Genomic DNA, 15,794 nt, shown 5'->3' with positions numbered 1-15,794 from the left:
CTATCATTTTCTTCTTCTATCTTTCCTCTGAGAGCAGCTTGTTTATTTAGTTGTGGAAAGTGTGTGTTATTACCTGATTAATGTTGTAAATATTAAAATTCCAGAGTCCAGAGTTTGAATTTCTTCTCCAAAACTACACAGAGCCCCTTTAAGAGTCACAATCAGACGTGTTAATGCTTCCATCCTTTATTTCTTTAGACAGCAGTGCAGTCAGTTTGCTCCTTCCAAACAGCAGAAGTCTTGATACATTCCAGATGTAAAATGATGTGTTGTAAAGCAACATTGTGAAGAATCATTTGAGAGCATCTTAATGAGAGACAGCAGCCGGTAAGTATTCAATTGTTGAATGTTTCGAGGGGGTCATCTTGGGTTTTGTCCTCCTGTACACCACTCAACTCATGATGTCCTCCATAACAGGGAAGTGCTTGGAAGACCAACAGATGAATGTGGTTGGTTCCTCCAACACAAACCTTTATACACACAGTATGCAGCCTCATTGTAACCAGCACTGAATTGACTCAGTGTGTTTGTCTCAGTTGTAGTTTAATGTGTTAATGAGGCTTAGCCTCCAACAAGAAACCGCAAATAAAAAGCCACAAATATCTGCACAGAAAATTCACACTGATGATCGTTTCCAAACTAATTCCCACAGATAATTTACACATTTTACAGGACTTTTTTCAAGACAACAGCAGAGCACCACTGTTTAAGATTGAGTGCTATGAAATGTATGTTTATTAAAACAAATATAGATCTTCATACTTGTTTGCTCGTGCTGAAGAGCTCATTGTTTCACTGCTTCTGAGTCAGTGTTCAGTACTGCAGTATCATTTCATGTCAGATCAGTTTTGCGCAGGTGAAGAGTTCCTCTGTGAGGTGATCAGCAAAACAGGTTTAATGATGAAAGTGTCAACAAACTTTTGATTAAACTATGACACAACTCCATAACCATATTTTGTGAAAAAAGTAAAAAAATCCTTTATTAAACAAGCACAACAAAACAAATAAAATACAATCTTGCAACATATTAATCTATGCTCCTTGCTTGTTCATCCAGGTGATGACCTGTAGGTTCACATCATCCAGCACCGACTCCTCAGACCTTCCTTTCACAGTCAGGCCATGGCTGCCTCCTTCTATCCAGAAGACCTCCACTTGGGCTTTCATTTGCTTTACTGTCCCTTCGAAAAGAACCTGAGCGAAGACAGAAAGCAAAAATCACAACTGTGAGACATAACCATCGACATCTCTCTTGAAAGATTATGTCCTGATGCAGAACAGAGTCTAATCTAAGATATATAAAGAATAAACTGAGTGTGAGAAATATAAAAAAGGTGAACAGAATATATAAGATATACAAATATTCTAATATAATACATCAGAGGATACAGTATGCTGTACTTTAGTATACATAAGTATAATTTAAGAATAAAAAGTAATTTAACACACATACACACAGACATTATGTATGTTTGTAACATCCTAACCGTCCTCACCCTGTCACACATGTTGTCCTCGGTGCCTGACACAAACAGCACGGGAACATTTTCAGGCAGCCCCCTGAGATCGTCACTGCGCTGCTGATGGGTGTGTGTCTGTGCGGGTGGGTGCAGGGGGAACGACAGGCAGATGACACCCTGCACTGCATCCTCCGATTCATCGCTCAGCTTTCGGGCTAAAGCTGCAGCAGCGCGGCTTCCCATGGACCGACCTGCGGACACGACATATTGAGACGAGATGTCACCTGATGTACAGTACTGAGCATTTTCAGATTCTCACCCAACGGTATTAATTTGACATTAAGTATCGTTCACTTAACTTCAGTTTTTTGTTACTGCCTGCTTTGATTTATTGCTAATTGGTTAGATATGATGTTATGTTATCATGATGCAAACTCACACATGCACACAGACATACCACATGTATTTATGTATGTATTTCATGTGATATACAGTAAACCCAGTGTTTCTGCTTACCTCCAACAAATATGTGCTTGATGTTAAACCTCTGCAGTGATTTCAGATAGTCCTGAGGAGGAAACATAAGTGTGCACAGAGTCTTAAAGTAGCACAGAAAGACTATTCTATGAAGGAAATATTAAGTGAATGAAGATGCTCACCCACACAGCACGGTAAGCCTTCACTCTGTAACCCAGGTTCAAACCTTTGCATGTGAAGCGGAGACACAGGAAGCCCTCTGAGGCCAACGCCTGTGCCAGAGACACCAGATGTCTGAAGTTCATGTCTCCACCAGCTCCATGTGTGAGAATAACAGCTGTATGGACATCTTGATCTGAGGCGGGGAAACACAAGGCAGCATCCAGGCACTTTGTCCCAAATGACACCTTCACTGTGTCCTGACAAGTCAGTGAGCAGTTAGTGAGCACTGCTGAATGTTGTCAGGAGTATTTCAAAACTGAACAGAAACAAAACTTCTTCACTGAACTTGATAGCATCTGATCTTCTAAACCTTTTTAATTATTCTTTACTGTTTATACTCTCTTAAATGCTGATTACCAGGGTTTTTAATCATGTTTTACTATGCTTGTCTATAGTCAGTGTCAGTGTAAACGATCGGATTCTTCAAGAAAATGTACCTCGTCAAACTTCTCCATGAAGAGTTGTTTCTGTATATGACGAATGCGACCTGAACCTGCCGGTGTCTGCCATCAACGGTTTTCTTCTTCTGTGGTTTTTACGACAGTTAGCAGCCAGCGCGCTACCTCCATCTGCTGCTCCGGATTCACAGATTAAATCCTACCAATTCATTCTGTTTGTTTATTAAACTGAAAGAAAACTCTGTTGCTGTTCTGATTTTAATTGTTACATCCATAGTTCAGCCCAAACTACTACTACTACTACTACTACTACTAATACTACTACTACTTCTTCTTCTTCTTCTTCTTCTTCTTCTTCTTCTTCTTCTTCTTCTTCTTCGTTAATTTGTAGTTGGCAGACGAGCTCAGAGGTGCGTAACCGATTTTCTTCATTGTCAAAGTGAAACAGTAAACGTTGTCTGTACATTCATGAGTACCTTGCAAATAGAATCTCCAAATAGCTAATCCGGCATTCATTACAATCACATTTTATTTATGAGGCACCATTTAAACAACGCAAAATGCAATTTAAGGTGATTCACCTGAAAAATCAGGAGATAAAGAAAACAAAATACATAAACTGAGACAGCAAAACCAAAAATGGGTGGTTAAAATAAGAAAAGATAAGGAGTTAAAAATACAATCAATACAAAAAAATGTACCACATGTGTATATAGATGTTGCATTAAAACAAATTAAAAGTACTTGCGTTCAAAAAAACACGAATACAGACACACACAAGTCGTCCACACAATAAATGAAGAGCACTGACAGTAATAACAAAGCCTCAATAAAAGACACTTTATTCACAATCAACAGCTGCGACATGATAAAACTTTTTGACTTTCAACAAAATGAGCCTGTATGGCTAAACCTGGCATATTTACATGACAGACTTTGATGATCATGTTAATGTGCATTGTCACTTCTTTTAAAAAAATGTTTTTTAAAAAATAGATAAACAAATTATTAGTATTACTATTATACTACAGTGTCAGGTAATAAATAAAACATTCCACACACACAAGACAATACAAGATATACTAAGCAATGAAACTGGTAATCGCTTTCATTTCTTCATCCTGACTTAGAATTCAGAGATGGGATTTTAAGGCAGGACATCCATTTAATCCCACTCAGGTGTGTTGACCTGCTGAACTAAAACCTGAACAGAGGGGCTGATAGTGAGCAGTGTGCTCCTCACACATGCTTCAAACCTCTGCCAAGGTCCTACAGTTCACACGACTTTGTCACAATGTCCAACTTGTCTGGAGGATTCATCTCTGCTCTGCTTCTAAGTCTGGATTTACCAACAGCAAAGCAGGAGGAAGCTCAGGGGGTCTGTTCAACTCTTAGGTTAAATAAAACCTTAATACATTAACTAATCCATGAGTTTTTCTATCTGAGTCATGTAGGTAGCTTTTCATTTACAGCGGTGGTTGTTAAAGATGACGCAGTCTTTCTCCAGAACTCCTCTGGCAGTAAAGTCTTATCTAAACAGATGATGAATGATTAGTAGCTGTGCTCATATTTAGTGAAACATCATTTCATATAAACACAGAAGGAAATGTTTGTATAACTGTCCATATCTGAAATGGACACAGTTGATTTTACAGAGTAAATTATTCCCAGACATGAAGTTAGTGATGAACGGGCACACGAACATGGCAAATAAAACTCCAGAGTGGAGCTTGATCGTGACTTGAGAAGGACAGAGGAGACAAAGAAACAAGACAAAGATAACAGAGCCCACACCTCACTGATGGGCCTGGTGTTTGATTGACAGGTTAGATGCAGCGCTCTGATCCAAAACCAAACTCTTCTTAAATCAAAAGCACTAAAATAAAAGATCTTCACAATTGAAATGTCCTCAGAATGAAGTCATGATTGTGACATATCAACTTAAATGATGCAATGATTCTTTGTTTTAACATCACATATAGTTCATTGATGGTTTTATATTGAATTGTTGTCTTTTTTAAGTCCCATGAAATGATATTTTAATTAAAAAGTGCATTTATTTCATTGATCACTACTAGTTTTTGTCTTCATTGTTATTTTCACCCCTCATATGGTTGAAAAGTCAGCACTCTAAAGTTTTATCATCAAAACTTAGCATATAAAAAGTTTATGAATAAGAATATCTTGATTTAATGTGTCAAATGTCTTTAGAAAATACACTCAGGACGCAGGATATGCTTCAGGCTTTCTTTATTTCTTTAGAAAGGAGTTCATTCAACTTGCTCCTGCCAGACAGCAACATTTTCATCTTTATGTGTAATGTGACATTCAGAGTCAAAAATCTCGTTTGGTTAATCAACATTGTGTGGAATCATTTCAGGATGAAGAAGCAGAGACTGCAGCCTGTAAGTATTTAATTGCTGATAGGTTCGAGGGGGTCGTCTTGGGTTTTGTCCTCCTGGACACCTTTCAGCTCAAGATGTCCTCCGTCACAGGGAAGTGCTTGGAAGACCTGAACATGAATGTAATTGGGTCCTCCAACAAAAACCTGCAGGAAAAAGACAGGAAATTTGGAATTGATTAATATCTTCATCTTGATCCTATGTTGTCTAAAACTGAGGAGCAGTAACACTTCATTCAGTTCATGTATCTGAGACATTCTTACTTCTCTTTAAAATAAATATCACAACATTAATTACCTTGAAGAGGTAGTTTGTCCCAGCCACAACCTGTGTCCTGTATTTGATTGCTCTGTATTCCTGGTAGATCTTGTTGGTCTTTCCCTGCACGAGGCTCCTCACCTGTGTATGAAAGAAATAAAATGTGATGTGAATCCAAACTGAAGATCAAACCACAGAGTTTTATGTAGAGATTGTAAAGAGTGAAGACAGAGTGAAGCTCACCTGATCACAAATCCACTGAGTTTCCTTATCAGCATCCCTTGTCTCAGTCCATCCTCCACACACTGTATCCATCGTCTGAGGTTCTGTCGAGTTTAACAGAGAAGTGAACTTTCTGATTTAATGTCTCAACTCTTTCAACAGTGTATCAGATACACATGTATTTATACAGAGTAGCCACACCTGGATACACCTGAAGGATGGCCCCACTGCATGTTGGGTGGAGCTTCATGTGTAAGGACAAACTCAACATGACCATTGAGTCATCTGACTACTTCCGCTTAATCAAATGTATGTTGAAATCAAGCAAAGACTACAAATGTCTGGAGCTTTAGAAATCTGTTCATCTGGACATCAGAGGAGAAACATAAGAATTGCAAAATGATCTCATTTCCTGTTGCTTTATTTAAAACATCCCTTCACAAAATAAAGTGTTCAACTTCCTCCCACTCAATGTTGAATATCCTGACCAGCAGACACAAAAATGCATATAACCACTGATGCCACTCAGGTGTGTTGACCTGCTGAACTAAAACCTGAACAGAGGGGCTGATAGTGAGCAGTGTGCTCCTCACACATGCTTCAAACCTCTGCCAAGGTCCTGCAGTTTAGACGACCTTGTCACAGTGTCCAACATGTCTGGAGGATTCAGCGACACATGGGATGCCTCTGAGGACATTCAGAAGATTTGTGATGAGGTGAGCTTCAGTCTGCCTTCATTCTTCACGACCTCCACACAAGAATCTCTGCTCTGCTTCTCAGTGTGGATTTACTATCAGCAAAGCAGGAGGAAGCTCAGGGGGTCTGTTCAAGAGCTCCTTCTCATTTAGATGAAATAACAATTTCCCCTTTCAGGCAAAATGTCTTTGAGATAAATGACGGCCATCCCCAAATTATTCTGTGTTAAAGAGTCGAAAACTTATTAGGCTTTTGTTCTGTGTTTTGTCGAGTTGTGGTTAGATTCCAACAAAGTTCAAACTCAGAGAAATACATACCTTTCCTTAAGGTCACGGTTTGTTACATTTGGCGTGTGTAAGTCGAATAAAACTTTAAAACATTAACTTTTCACTGGGTTTTTATATGTGAGTCACATCGTAAGATTTTATCTGTAGTGGTGGTTGTTAAAGATGACGTGTTCTTTCTCCAGAACTTCTCCTCTGGTCGAAAAGTCTCATCTTACTTCAGACCAACAGTGTAAAAGTGTTCAAAGGACTCAAAAAGTAGAAGTGCACAGAAGCTAGTCAAAGCAGGGTGACAACAGACATGAGCCGTTTTAAGACAGAGCACCGCCAATTATATTATTATCAATTAATAGCCGCCTTGGAGGGGACACTTGCCGTATTTCCACCTCGCCTGCTATCTAAAAACGAGGCGGAAATGTGCCGGCCTCTGAGTGAGGTGGGCGGAGGTGTCAATGACCTGCACTGTTGTACGACCCACATCCGGGGAGTTTTAAAACCAAGAAACAGCTGATCACAGCAGTCAGTCCATCACTTCATCCGCGGACATTAAGAACCGCTAAGAACCCAGTTCTAAATGGGGTGTAATGTAAAGCTCTTATTTTGAAGACAAATTCTAAATTTGGAGGGCCTTCTTCTTCTTCTTCTTCTTCTTCTTCTTCTTCTTCTTCTTCTTCTTCTTCTTCTTCTTCTTCTTCCGATCTTCTTCTGAAAGTCCTCAAACATTCCAAATAAGGAGGGAGAGATTGAACTGCTTGATGTCTGGGAGAAAGCCTCTTACCACGTCAAGCAGGAGAGATCAAGCCGCTGGATCTAAATGAGGACCATCACAAAGACGATCCCATTATATCTTTCTAATGTGATTACACACATTCAACTGCTCACTGCCTCTATTCATTTGCAATCATGTTACATGTGGTGTTTCATTCCAAAACATGAACACATCAGTATGTGAGGATATATAATGTTGGAAGGGAGGCAGTTGAATAAATCTATTTTGTCAACTTTACTACAGGCCACATGAGTACATGGGTATTTACCATGTAAATATGAACTGCATACTGTAAGTACCCTAAACCACATGGTTTAAGAGCTGATATATTTTCAGTAAAGCTTACAGTGTACACAACCTGTATGGGATTATGGGACCTTGTGAGAAATATTAATTCTGTTTTATGTAGATTTCCATCAGTAATCTTTAACTTTCATATCTTAGCTGATCTGCTCAATGGACAATTTTACTTAAAGTCACTCAATATACGACTTTAACAACAAAATGATTTCACCTCTTCTCATCTGCTCCTTACTTAATCCTTAATCCTTACTTTTGGAATTTACATCAGAAATCAGAATCAGAATCAGAAAACAATTTATTGCCAAAAAGGTTTTAACACCAACGAGGAATTTATTGTGGTGTGGGGTCGGCCACAATCCTACCTGCACGCCTCTTGGACTTTGATTAGTTGTTGAGTAGCTCAAGAACACCTGTGGAACACAATTTCCTGCATGTGACACATATTTCTTCAGTACCAGATACCATCTGTTGGAGGAACTTGGCGTCCTTACAGAACATACAAAAGGTAAGTTTATTTGTATTGCACAATTCAGACACAATGCAACTCAAAGTGCTTTACAAAAGGTACCTGTTACTGAAGAAATATGTGTCACATGCAGGAAATCGACTTCCACACAAGTTTTTGAGTTAGTCAACAACTAATCAAAGTCCAAGGGGGTGTCACCGCCTGAAGGTTTTGATTTTCAGTTGATTCATTTGTTATATTATTGTTAAATTGTGAAACCTTTCACATATTAAAGAAACTTGATAGAGGACCATATTGATGAACTTCAAATCTGACAACAATGTCTTCTAGTGACAAATTAACAGCATAGAAACAGACAGAATACATTTTAAAACACTAACCTACACCAGGCCTGTTCAATTTGAAAAAAAAAATGTAGTGCCAAGGGGCCAGACTTCTACGCTCCTATGTCTGACCTGTAAAGTTCAAAATTTGAATATGTTACAATATTCTTTTTCCCTCCACTTTGCTCATTAGTTTCAACAATTGAAAACACTGTTACACTGCCTGGATTAAACTTTAACAGACTTTTACAAAAGTATTTTTGTCACAAGCAATAGAAATAACTAATGGATAGGCTAATTAACCTATTGGCAAAATGATTAAATGGCCAGAATGAGGTTGTTAAAGGGCCACATTTGGCCCAGGGGCCACCAGTTGAGCAGGTCTGGCCCACACAAGGCAAATCATGCAAGATGATGGACCGTTACTGTCAGGAGAGCACTTCCTGTGGCAGCTGAAGAAGTTCAACCTGCCAGAGACGATGATGGTGCACTTCTACACTGCCATCATCGAGCCCATCCTCACCTCCTCCATCACCGTCTGGTATGCTGCTGCCACTGCTAAGGACAAGAGCAGACTGCAGCGCTCTGCTGAGATGGCGACTGGCTGCAACCTTCCATCCTTTCAGGACCTGCACAGCTCCAGGGCTCTGAGGCGTGCAGGTAGGATTGTGGCCGACCCCTCCCATCCCACTCACAGACTTTTGGAGACTCTCCCCTCTGGCAGGAAGCTGTGGTCCATCAGGACCAAAACCTCCCGCCACATGAACAGTTTCTTCCCTTCTTCAGTTGGGATCCTGAACAGGTCCTGGGACCCTCACTGACACCGACTCTTCCATCCTTTATTTATTTTTTTATTTTTTTATCTATTTCTTGTCATTCCTGTATAGCTCTTCCATCTTTATTCATCAGTCATCCCACACTTGCATCTCTGTTTGTTCATACATATATATAATATATCCAGGATAAAAGCACTTATGTCTCGGCAGGATTTGGAAAAACTTGTCCGTGTATTTATCTTCAGCAGACTCGACTACTGTAACGGTGTCTTTACACAACTCTCTAAAAAATCCATCAGACAGCTGCAGCTGATTCAGAACGCTGCTGCTAGAGTCCTAACAAGGACCAAAAAGGTAGATCACAACACTCCAGTTCTTAGATCTTTACAGTGGCTTCCTGTCTGTCAAAGAATATTTCAAAATCCTGCTGTTGGTTTAGAAAGCCCTTAATGGTTTTGGGCCAAAATACATTTCTGATCTGCTTCTGCGTTATGAACCATCCAGACCTCTGAGATTGTCAGGTACAGGTCTGCTTTCAGTCCCTCGAGTCAGAACTAAACATGGAGAAGCAGCATTCAGTTATTATGCACCACATATCTGGAACAAACTCCCTGAAAATTGCAGGTCTGCTCCGACTCTCACCTCTATTCAATCAAGACTGAAGACCTTTCTGTTTGCCACTGCTTTTCACTGAAGTGATTTTAAAGCTTTGAACTGCACTGTGACTTTTATTTTCTAGTCTCCTTTAAACCTTTTTCTAATTCAGCCTACTTCCCCATTTCTTAACTTGCTTTACCGCAGGACCAAAACCTCCCGCCACATGAACAGTTTCTTCCCTTCTTCAGTTGGGATCCTGAACAGGTCCCGGGACCCTCACTGACACCGACTCTTCCATCCTTTATTTTTAATTTTGTTTTTAATCTATTTCCTGTCATTCCTGTATAGCTCTTCCATCTTTATTCATCAGTCATCCCATCTCTGTTTGTTTATATATAGTTTATATAGTATATTGTGTATATACAATAGTCATTGTTTGTTTAATGTTTATTGTGTCAAAGTATGCACCTTATTCACCACAACAAATTCCTCGTTGGTGTTAAAACCTACTTGGCAATAAATCGTTTTCTGATTCTGATTCTGATTTCTGATGTAAATCCTGTTTTGAACAATGGCAGGACATGTTCCAAAAGTAATCAACTGTTAAGGAGCAGATGAGAAGAGGTGAAATCACTTTGTTGTTAAAGTCGTATATTTAGCGACTTTAAGTAAAATTGTCCATTGAGCAGATCAGCTAAGATATGAAAGTTAAAGATTACTGATGGAAATCTACATAAGACAGAATTAATATTTCTCACAAGGTCCCATAATCCCATACAGGTTGTGTACACTGTAAGCTTTACTGAAAATATATCTTCCTTGTTCACAAAAATCAATCTGCAGTTCATCAATCATTGTTTTCTCGTGATAAAGAATGCATTTATTTCGTTATCTCGATATAAACAAAGATTGTTTTCTCGTGATAACGAATTAATTAATAATGTGTTTGTCTTGATTTCAACCTGTAAGAGCTGCCACACACGGCTTCCGTAGCCTCTGGCTGTAGCTGGAGCCTACCAGTAAGTTACACTTTACCTTAGTTTGTCTACTTGACTGGGTTTGTTCAGGGGCTACTGGTTGGCAGGTAAGGTAACGTAAATGTTGTGTCACAAGAAACAGAAAAAAATACCATTGGTAAAATCCAACATGAGCTTTATATTCACATGCATACAAGTTTGGTTTAAACTTTAACAAACTTAAGAATTCTCTTTATCCTTTGAGGAAATTATGTCAACTGGAACGCTTTTGACTTTATTTCATCATCAAATGTAGTTACACTTAATATCCACCAGACGGAGCCACACTCTGTAGAGTGGTATAATGTGCCTAAAGGCTGTTAAGAGAAAGTAAAAAGCAATCAGTTTAATTTCCCAGTTATTGTTATTAATAACAAGAAAAAGCTTAAAGCCATCAAGGTAATAACCACAGGCTACACTGATGGACAGCAAACTCATAGTTGTTCCTTACCCTCGTCCTGTGGCAGAGACACGGGAACAGGTCGTCAGCAGGTTGCTCTACGAGCTCCATGTCTGTACGAACCTTGGGCTCCCTGACCTGGAGTTTGGCGTACTCCTACAAGACCAACATTAAAGTCACAGAGAAAATCATGACAGGGAGGGGAGGTACATCCTGAAAACAAGTAAGCAATTTTATTCACACTTGAATTGATTTGACATAAGGTCACCTGTGATAGAGGAAGGCCTCACCACAAAGATGCAAAGACAATGATGTGGACAGTTATACCACAAATCATGGCAAATCATTTGAGATAAAAAAAAGTGGATTTTACTTCCTCTCAACAGAGCAATTTGTTATAACATAGAAATACAGTGATGCTCACACTTATTATTGGATATAACTGTTTTCACCCTCAGAAAAAAAATTGAGACATTCTTACTGCTCTTTCAAATAAACATCACAACATTATTTGCCTGGAAGAGGAAGTTTGTTCCAGCCTCAAGCTGATCCGTGGATAAAACTGCTCTGTATTCCTGGTATATCTTGTTTGATATTTGCCATCTTCTCAAGTTCTGTCGAGTTTAACAGAGAAGTCAACTTTCTGCGTTTATGTCTCAACTGTTTCAACAGTGTGTCAGATACACATGTATTTATACAGAGTAGTTACACCTGGATACACCTGAAACGTGGGCCCACTGCATGTTGGGTTGAGCTTCATGTGTAAGCACAAACTCAACATGAGCATAGATTCATCTGACTACTTCCAGTTGATCAAATGTATGTTGAAATCAAACAAAGACTACAAATGTCTGGAGCTTTAGAAATCTGTTCATCTGGACATCAGAGAAGAAAAGTAAAACTGCTGCGTTACCTAAGACACAGATGTAGTAGCAGTTCACCATCAAGCAGGGCATTGATGATCTCAAATTAAAACTCTGGTTTCATGATTCATATCCAGGTGTGCAGACAACCTGCTCCCTGAAACAAGCTTCTTTCTGTATGTGTTCAAACAAGTCAAATATAGTGTTGGATGAAATCAAAAATCCACCTCATGTATTGGTCAAGATCCAAACTGTCTGCATTACTCCATCTAGTGCTCAGAGGCAGGACTATAAATCCACAGAAATAAATGAAGAAAATTAATCCAGAATTTGCCTGAGAATTATTGTGTTTTTAGGTTTTCTTCATTGTCAAAATGAAACAGTAAAAGTTGTCTGTACATTCATGAGTACCTTGCAAATAGAATCTCCTAATAGCTAATCCGGCATTCATTACAATCACATTTTATTCATGAGGCACCATTTAAACAACGCAAAATGCAATTTAAGGTGATTCACCTGAAAAATCAGGAGATGAAACAAACAAAATACATAAACTGAGACAGCAAAACCAAAAATGGGTGGTTAAAATAAGAAAAGATAAGGAGTTAAAAATACAATCAACAGAAAAAATGTACCACATATGTACATAAATATTGCATTAAAACAAATTAAAAAGTACTTGGGTCCAAAACAAACACAAATACAGACACACGCACGTAGTCCACACAATAAATGAAGAGCACTGACAGTAAAAACAAAGCCTCAATAAAATACACTTTTTTCACAATCAACTTCAACATGATAAAACTTTTTGATTTTCAACAAAATGAGCATGTAAGGCTAAACCTGGCACATTTACATGATAGACTTTGATGATCATGTTAATGTGCATTGTCACTTCTTTTAAAAAAAAAATAATAATAGATAAACAAATTATTAGTATTACTATTATACTACAGTGTCAGGTAATAAATAAAACATTCCACACACACAAGATAATACAAGATATACTAAGCAGTGAAACTGGTAATCGCTTTCATTTCTTCATCCTGACTTAGAATTCAGAGATGGGATTTTAAGGCAGGACATCCATTTAATCCCACTCAGGTGTGTTGACCTGCTGAACTAAAACCTGAACAGAGGGGCTGATAGTGAGCAGTGTGCTCCTCACACATGCTTCAAACCTGCCAAGGTCCTACAGTTCACACGACTTTGTCACAATGTCCAACTTGTCTGGAGGATTCATCTCTGCTCTGCTTCTAAGTCTGGATTTACCAACAGCAAAGCAGGAGGAAGCTCAGGGGGTCTGTTCAACTCTTAGGTTAAATAAAACCTTAATACATTAACTAATCCATGAGTTTTTCTATCTGAGTCATGTAGGTAGCTTTTCATTTACAGCGGTGGTTGTTAAAGATGATGCAGTCTTTCTCCAGAACTCCTCTGGCAGTAAAGTCTTATCTAAACAGGTGATGAATGATTAGTAGCTGTGCTCATATTTAGTGAAACATCATTTCATATAAACACAGAAGGAAATGTTTGTATAACTGTCCATATCTGAAATGGACACAGTTGATTTTACAGAGTAAATTATTCCCAGACATGAAGTTAGTGATGAACGGGCACACGAACATGGCAAATAAAACTCCAGAGTGGAGCTTGATCGTGACTTGAGAAGGACAGAGGAGACAAAGAAACAAGACAAAGATAACAGAGCCCACACCTCACTGATGGGCCTGGTGTTTGATTGACAGGTTAGATGCAGCGCTCTGATCCAAAACCAAACTCTTCTTAAATCAAAAGCACTAAAATAAAAGATCTTCACAATTGAAATGTCCTCAGAATGAAGTCATGATTGTGACATATCAACTTAAATGATGCAATGATTCTTTGTTTTAACATCACATATAGTTCATTGATGGTTTTATATTGAATTGTTGTCTTTTTTAAGTCCCATGAAATGATATTTTAATTAAAAAGTGCATTTATTTCATTGATCACTACTAGTTTTTGTCTTCATTGTTATTTTCACCCCTCATATGGTTGAAAAGTCAGCACTCTAAAGTTTTATCATCAAAACTTAGCATGTAAAAAGTTTATGAATAAGAATATCTTGATTTAATGTGTCAAATGTCTTTAGAAAATACACTCAGGACACAGGATATGCTTCAGGCTTTCTTTATTTCTTTAGAAAGGAGTTCATTCAACTTGCTCCTGCCAAACAGCAACATTTTCATCTTTATGTGTAATGTGACATTCAGAGTCAAAAATCTCGTTTGGTTAATCAACATTGTGTGGAATCATTTCAGGATGAAGAAGCAGAGACTGCAGCCTGTCAATATTTAATTGCTGATAGGTTCGAGGGGGTCGTCTTGGGTTTTGTCCTCCTGGACACCTTTCAGCTCAAGATGTCCTCCGTCACAGGGAAGTGCTTGGAAGACCTGAACATGAATGTAATTGGGTCCTCCAACAAAAACCTGCAGGAAAAAGACAGGAAATTTGGAATTGATTAATATCTTCATCTTGATCCTATGTTGTCTAAAACTGAGGAGCAGTAACACTTCATTCAGTTCATGTATCTGAGACATTCTTACTTCTCTTTAAAATAAATATCACAACATTAATTACCTTGAAGAGGTAGTTTGTCCCAGCCACAACCTGTGTCCTGTATTTGATTGCTCTGTATTCCTGGTAGATCTTGTTGGTCTTTCCCTGCACGAGGCTCCTCACCTGTGTATGAAAGAAATAAAATGTGATGTGAATCCAAACTGAAGATCAAACCACAGAGTTTTATGTAGAGATTGTAAAGAGTGAAGACAGAGTGAAGCTCACCTGATCACAAATCCACTGAGTTTCCTTATCAGCATCCCTTGTCTCAGTCCATCCTCCACACACAGTATCCATCGTCTGAGGTTCTGTCGAGTTTAACAGAGAAGTGAACTTTCTGCTTCTATGTCTCAGCTGTTTCAACAGTGTATCAGATACACATGTATTTATACAGAGTAGCCACACCTGGATACACCTGAAGGATGGCCCCACTGCATGTTGGGTGGAGCTTCATGTGTAAGGACAAACTCAACATGACCATTGAGTCATCTGACTACTTCCGCTTAATCAAATGTATGTTGAAATCAAGCAAAGACTACAAATGTCTGGAGCTTTAGAAATCTGTTCATCTGGACATCAGAGGAGAAACATAAGAATTGCAAAAAGATTTAATTTCCTGTTGCTTTATTTAAGACATCCCTTCACAAAATAAAGTGTTCAGCTTCCTCCCACTCAATGTTGAATATCCTGACCAGCAGACACAAAAATGCATATAACCACCGATGCTACTCAGGTGTGTTGACCTGCTGAACTAAAACCTGAACAGAGGGGCTGATAGTGAGCAGTGTGCTCCTCACACATGCTTCAAACCTCTGCCAAGGTCCTGCAGTTTAGACGACCTTGTCACAATGTCCAACATGTCTGGAGGATTCAGCGACACATGGGATGCCTCTGAGGACATTCAGAAGATTTGTGATGAGGTGAGCTTCAGTCTGCCTTCATTCTTCACGACCTCCACACAAGAATCTCTGCTCTGCTTCTCAGTGTGGATTTACTATCAGCAAAGCAGGAGGAAGCTCAGGGGGTCTGTTCAAGAGCTCCTTCTCATTTAGATGAAATAACAATTTCCCCTTTCAGGCAAAATGTCCGTGAGATAAATGACGGCCATCCCCAAATTATTCTGTGTTGAAGTTTCTAAAACGGATTAGGCCTTTTTTTCTTTGTTTTGTCAAGTTGTGTTTAGTTGCCAACAATGTTCAAACTCAGAGAAATACACACCTTTCCTTAAGGTCATTGTTCGTTACATTTGGCTGCCTTC

General features: G+C 38.8%; 3 protein-coding genes across 3 annotated transcripts; all 3 read right to left on the bottom strand.

The window, feature by feature from the left end:
• Positions 1-953: 953 nt before the first annotated feature.
• On the bottom strand, positions 954-2,882 carry LOC119009156 (testis-expressed protein 30-like). Its single transcript, XM_037080190.1, has 5 exons — positions 2,597-2,882; positions 2,120-2,356; positions 1,977-2,028; positions 1,497-1,711; positions 954-1,194 (listed from the first exon to the last, which is right to left on the bottom strand). The coding sequence occupies exons 1-5, from the start codon at positions 2,612-2,614 to the stop codon at positions 1,033-1,035; spliced, it is 684 nt and encodes a 227-aa protein (XP_036936085.1). The 5' UTR covers positions 2,615-2,882; the 3' UTR covers positions 954-1,032.
• Positions 2,883-4,790: 1,908 nt separating this feature from the next.
• Positions 4,791-5,614, bottom strand: LOC119009158 (leukocyte cysteine proteinase inhibitor 1-like). The gene is made up of 3 exons (XM_037080192.1): positions 5,461-5,614; positions 5,257-5,358; positions 4,791-5,105 (listed from the first exon to the last, which is right to left on the bottom strand). The coding sequence occupies exons 1-3, from the start codon at positions 5,530-5,532 to the stop codon at positions 4,971-4,973; spliced, it is 309 nt and encodes a 102-aa protein (XP_036936087.1). The 5' UTR covers positions 5,533-5,614; the 3' UTR covers positions 4,791-4,970.
• An 8,477-nt stretch (positions 5,615-14,091) lies between these two features.
• Positions 14,092-14,919, bottom strand: LOC119008678 (leukocyte cysteine proteinase inhibitor 1-like). The gene is made up of 3 exons (XM_037079274.1): positions 14,762-14,919; positions 14,558-14,659; positions 14,092-14,406 (listed from the first exon to the last, which is right to left on the bottom strand). The coding sequence occupies exons 1-3, from the start codon at positions 14,831-14,833 to the stop codon at positions 14,272-14,274; spliced, it is 309 nt and encodes a 102-aa protein (XP_036935169.1). The 5' UTR covers positions 14,834-14,919; the 3' UTR covers positions 14,092-14,271.
• Between the last annotated feature and the right edge of the window lie 875 nt (positions 14,920-15,794).

The sequence above is a fragment of the Acanthopagrus latus genome, chromosome 19 (genome assembly GCF_904848185.1).
Source record: "Acanthopagrus latus isolate v.2019 chromosome 19, fAcaLat1.1, whole genome shotgun sequence".
Lineage (NCBI taxonomy): Eukaryota > Metazoa > Chordata > Actinopteri > Spariformes > Sparidae > Acanthopagrus > Acanthopagrus latus.
Note: the sequence above shows the minus strand (reverse complement) of the source record. Positions and strands in the feature narration are given on the sequence as shown.

What these genes read in the sequence shown, in the direction of transcription:
- LOC119009158 (XM_037080192.1), bottom strand. Translation starts at nt 5,532, where the DNA reads ATGGATACAGTGTGTGGAGGATGGACTGAGACAAGGGATGCTGATAAG. An exon ending in CTCAGTGGATTTGTGATCAG is followed by an intron (nt 5,359 to 5,460) that starts GTGAGCTTCACT and finishes TTTCATACACAG; the next exon opens with GTGAGGAGCCTCGTGCAGGG. An exon ending in GGACAAACTACCTCTTCAAG is followed by an intron (nt 5,106 to 5,256) that starts GTAATTAATGTT and finishes TTTTTCCTGCAG; the next exon opens with GTTTTTGTTGGAGGACCCAA.
- LOC119008678 (XM_037079274.1), bottom strand. Translation starts at nt 14,833, where the DNA reads ATGGATACTGTGTGTGGAGGATGGACTGAGACAAGGGATGCTGATAAG. An exon ending in CTCAGTGGATTTGTGATCAG is followed by an intron (nt 14,660 to 14,761) that starts GTGAGCTTCACT and finishes TTTCATACACAG; the next exon opens with GTGAGGAGCCTCGTGCAGGG. An exon ending in GGACAAACTACCTCTTCAAG is followed by an intron (nt 14,407 to 14,557) that starts GTAATTAATGTT and finishes TTTTTCCTGCAG; the next exon opens with GTTTTTGTTGGAGGACCCAA.
- LOC119009156 (XM_037080190.1), bottom strand. An exon ending in CAAGCACATATTTGTTGGAG is followed by an intron (nt 1,712 to 1,976) that starts GTAAGCAGAAAC and finishes TCGTGTCCGCAG; the next exon opens with GTCGGTCCATGGGAAGCCGC. An exon ending in AGGACAACATGTGTGACAGG is followed by an intron (nt 1,195 to 1,496) that starts GTGAGGACGGTT and finishes GTCTTCGCTCAG; the next exon opens with GTTCTTTTCGAAGGGACAGT.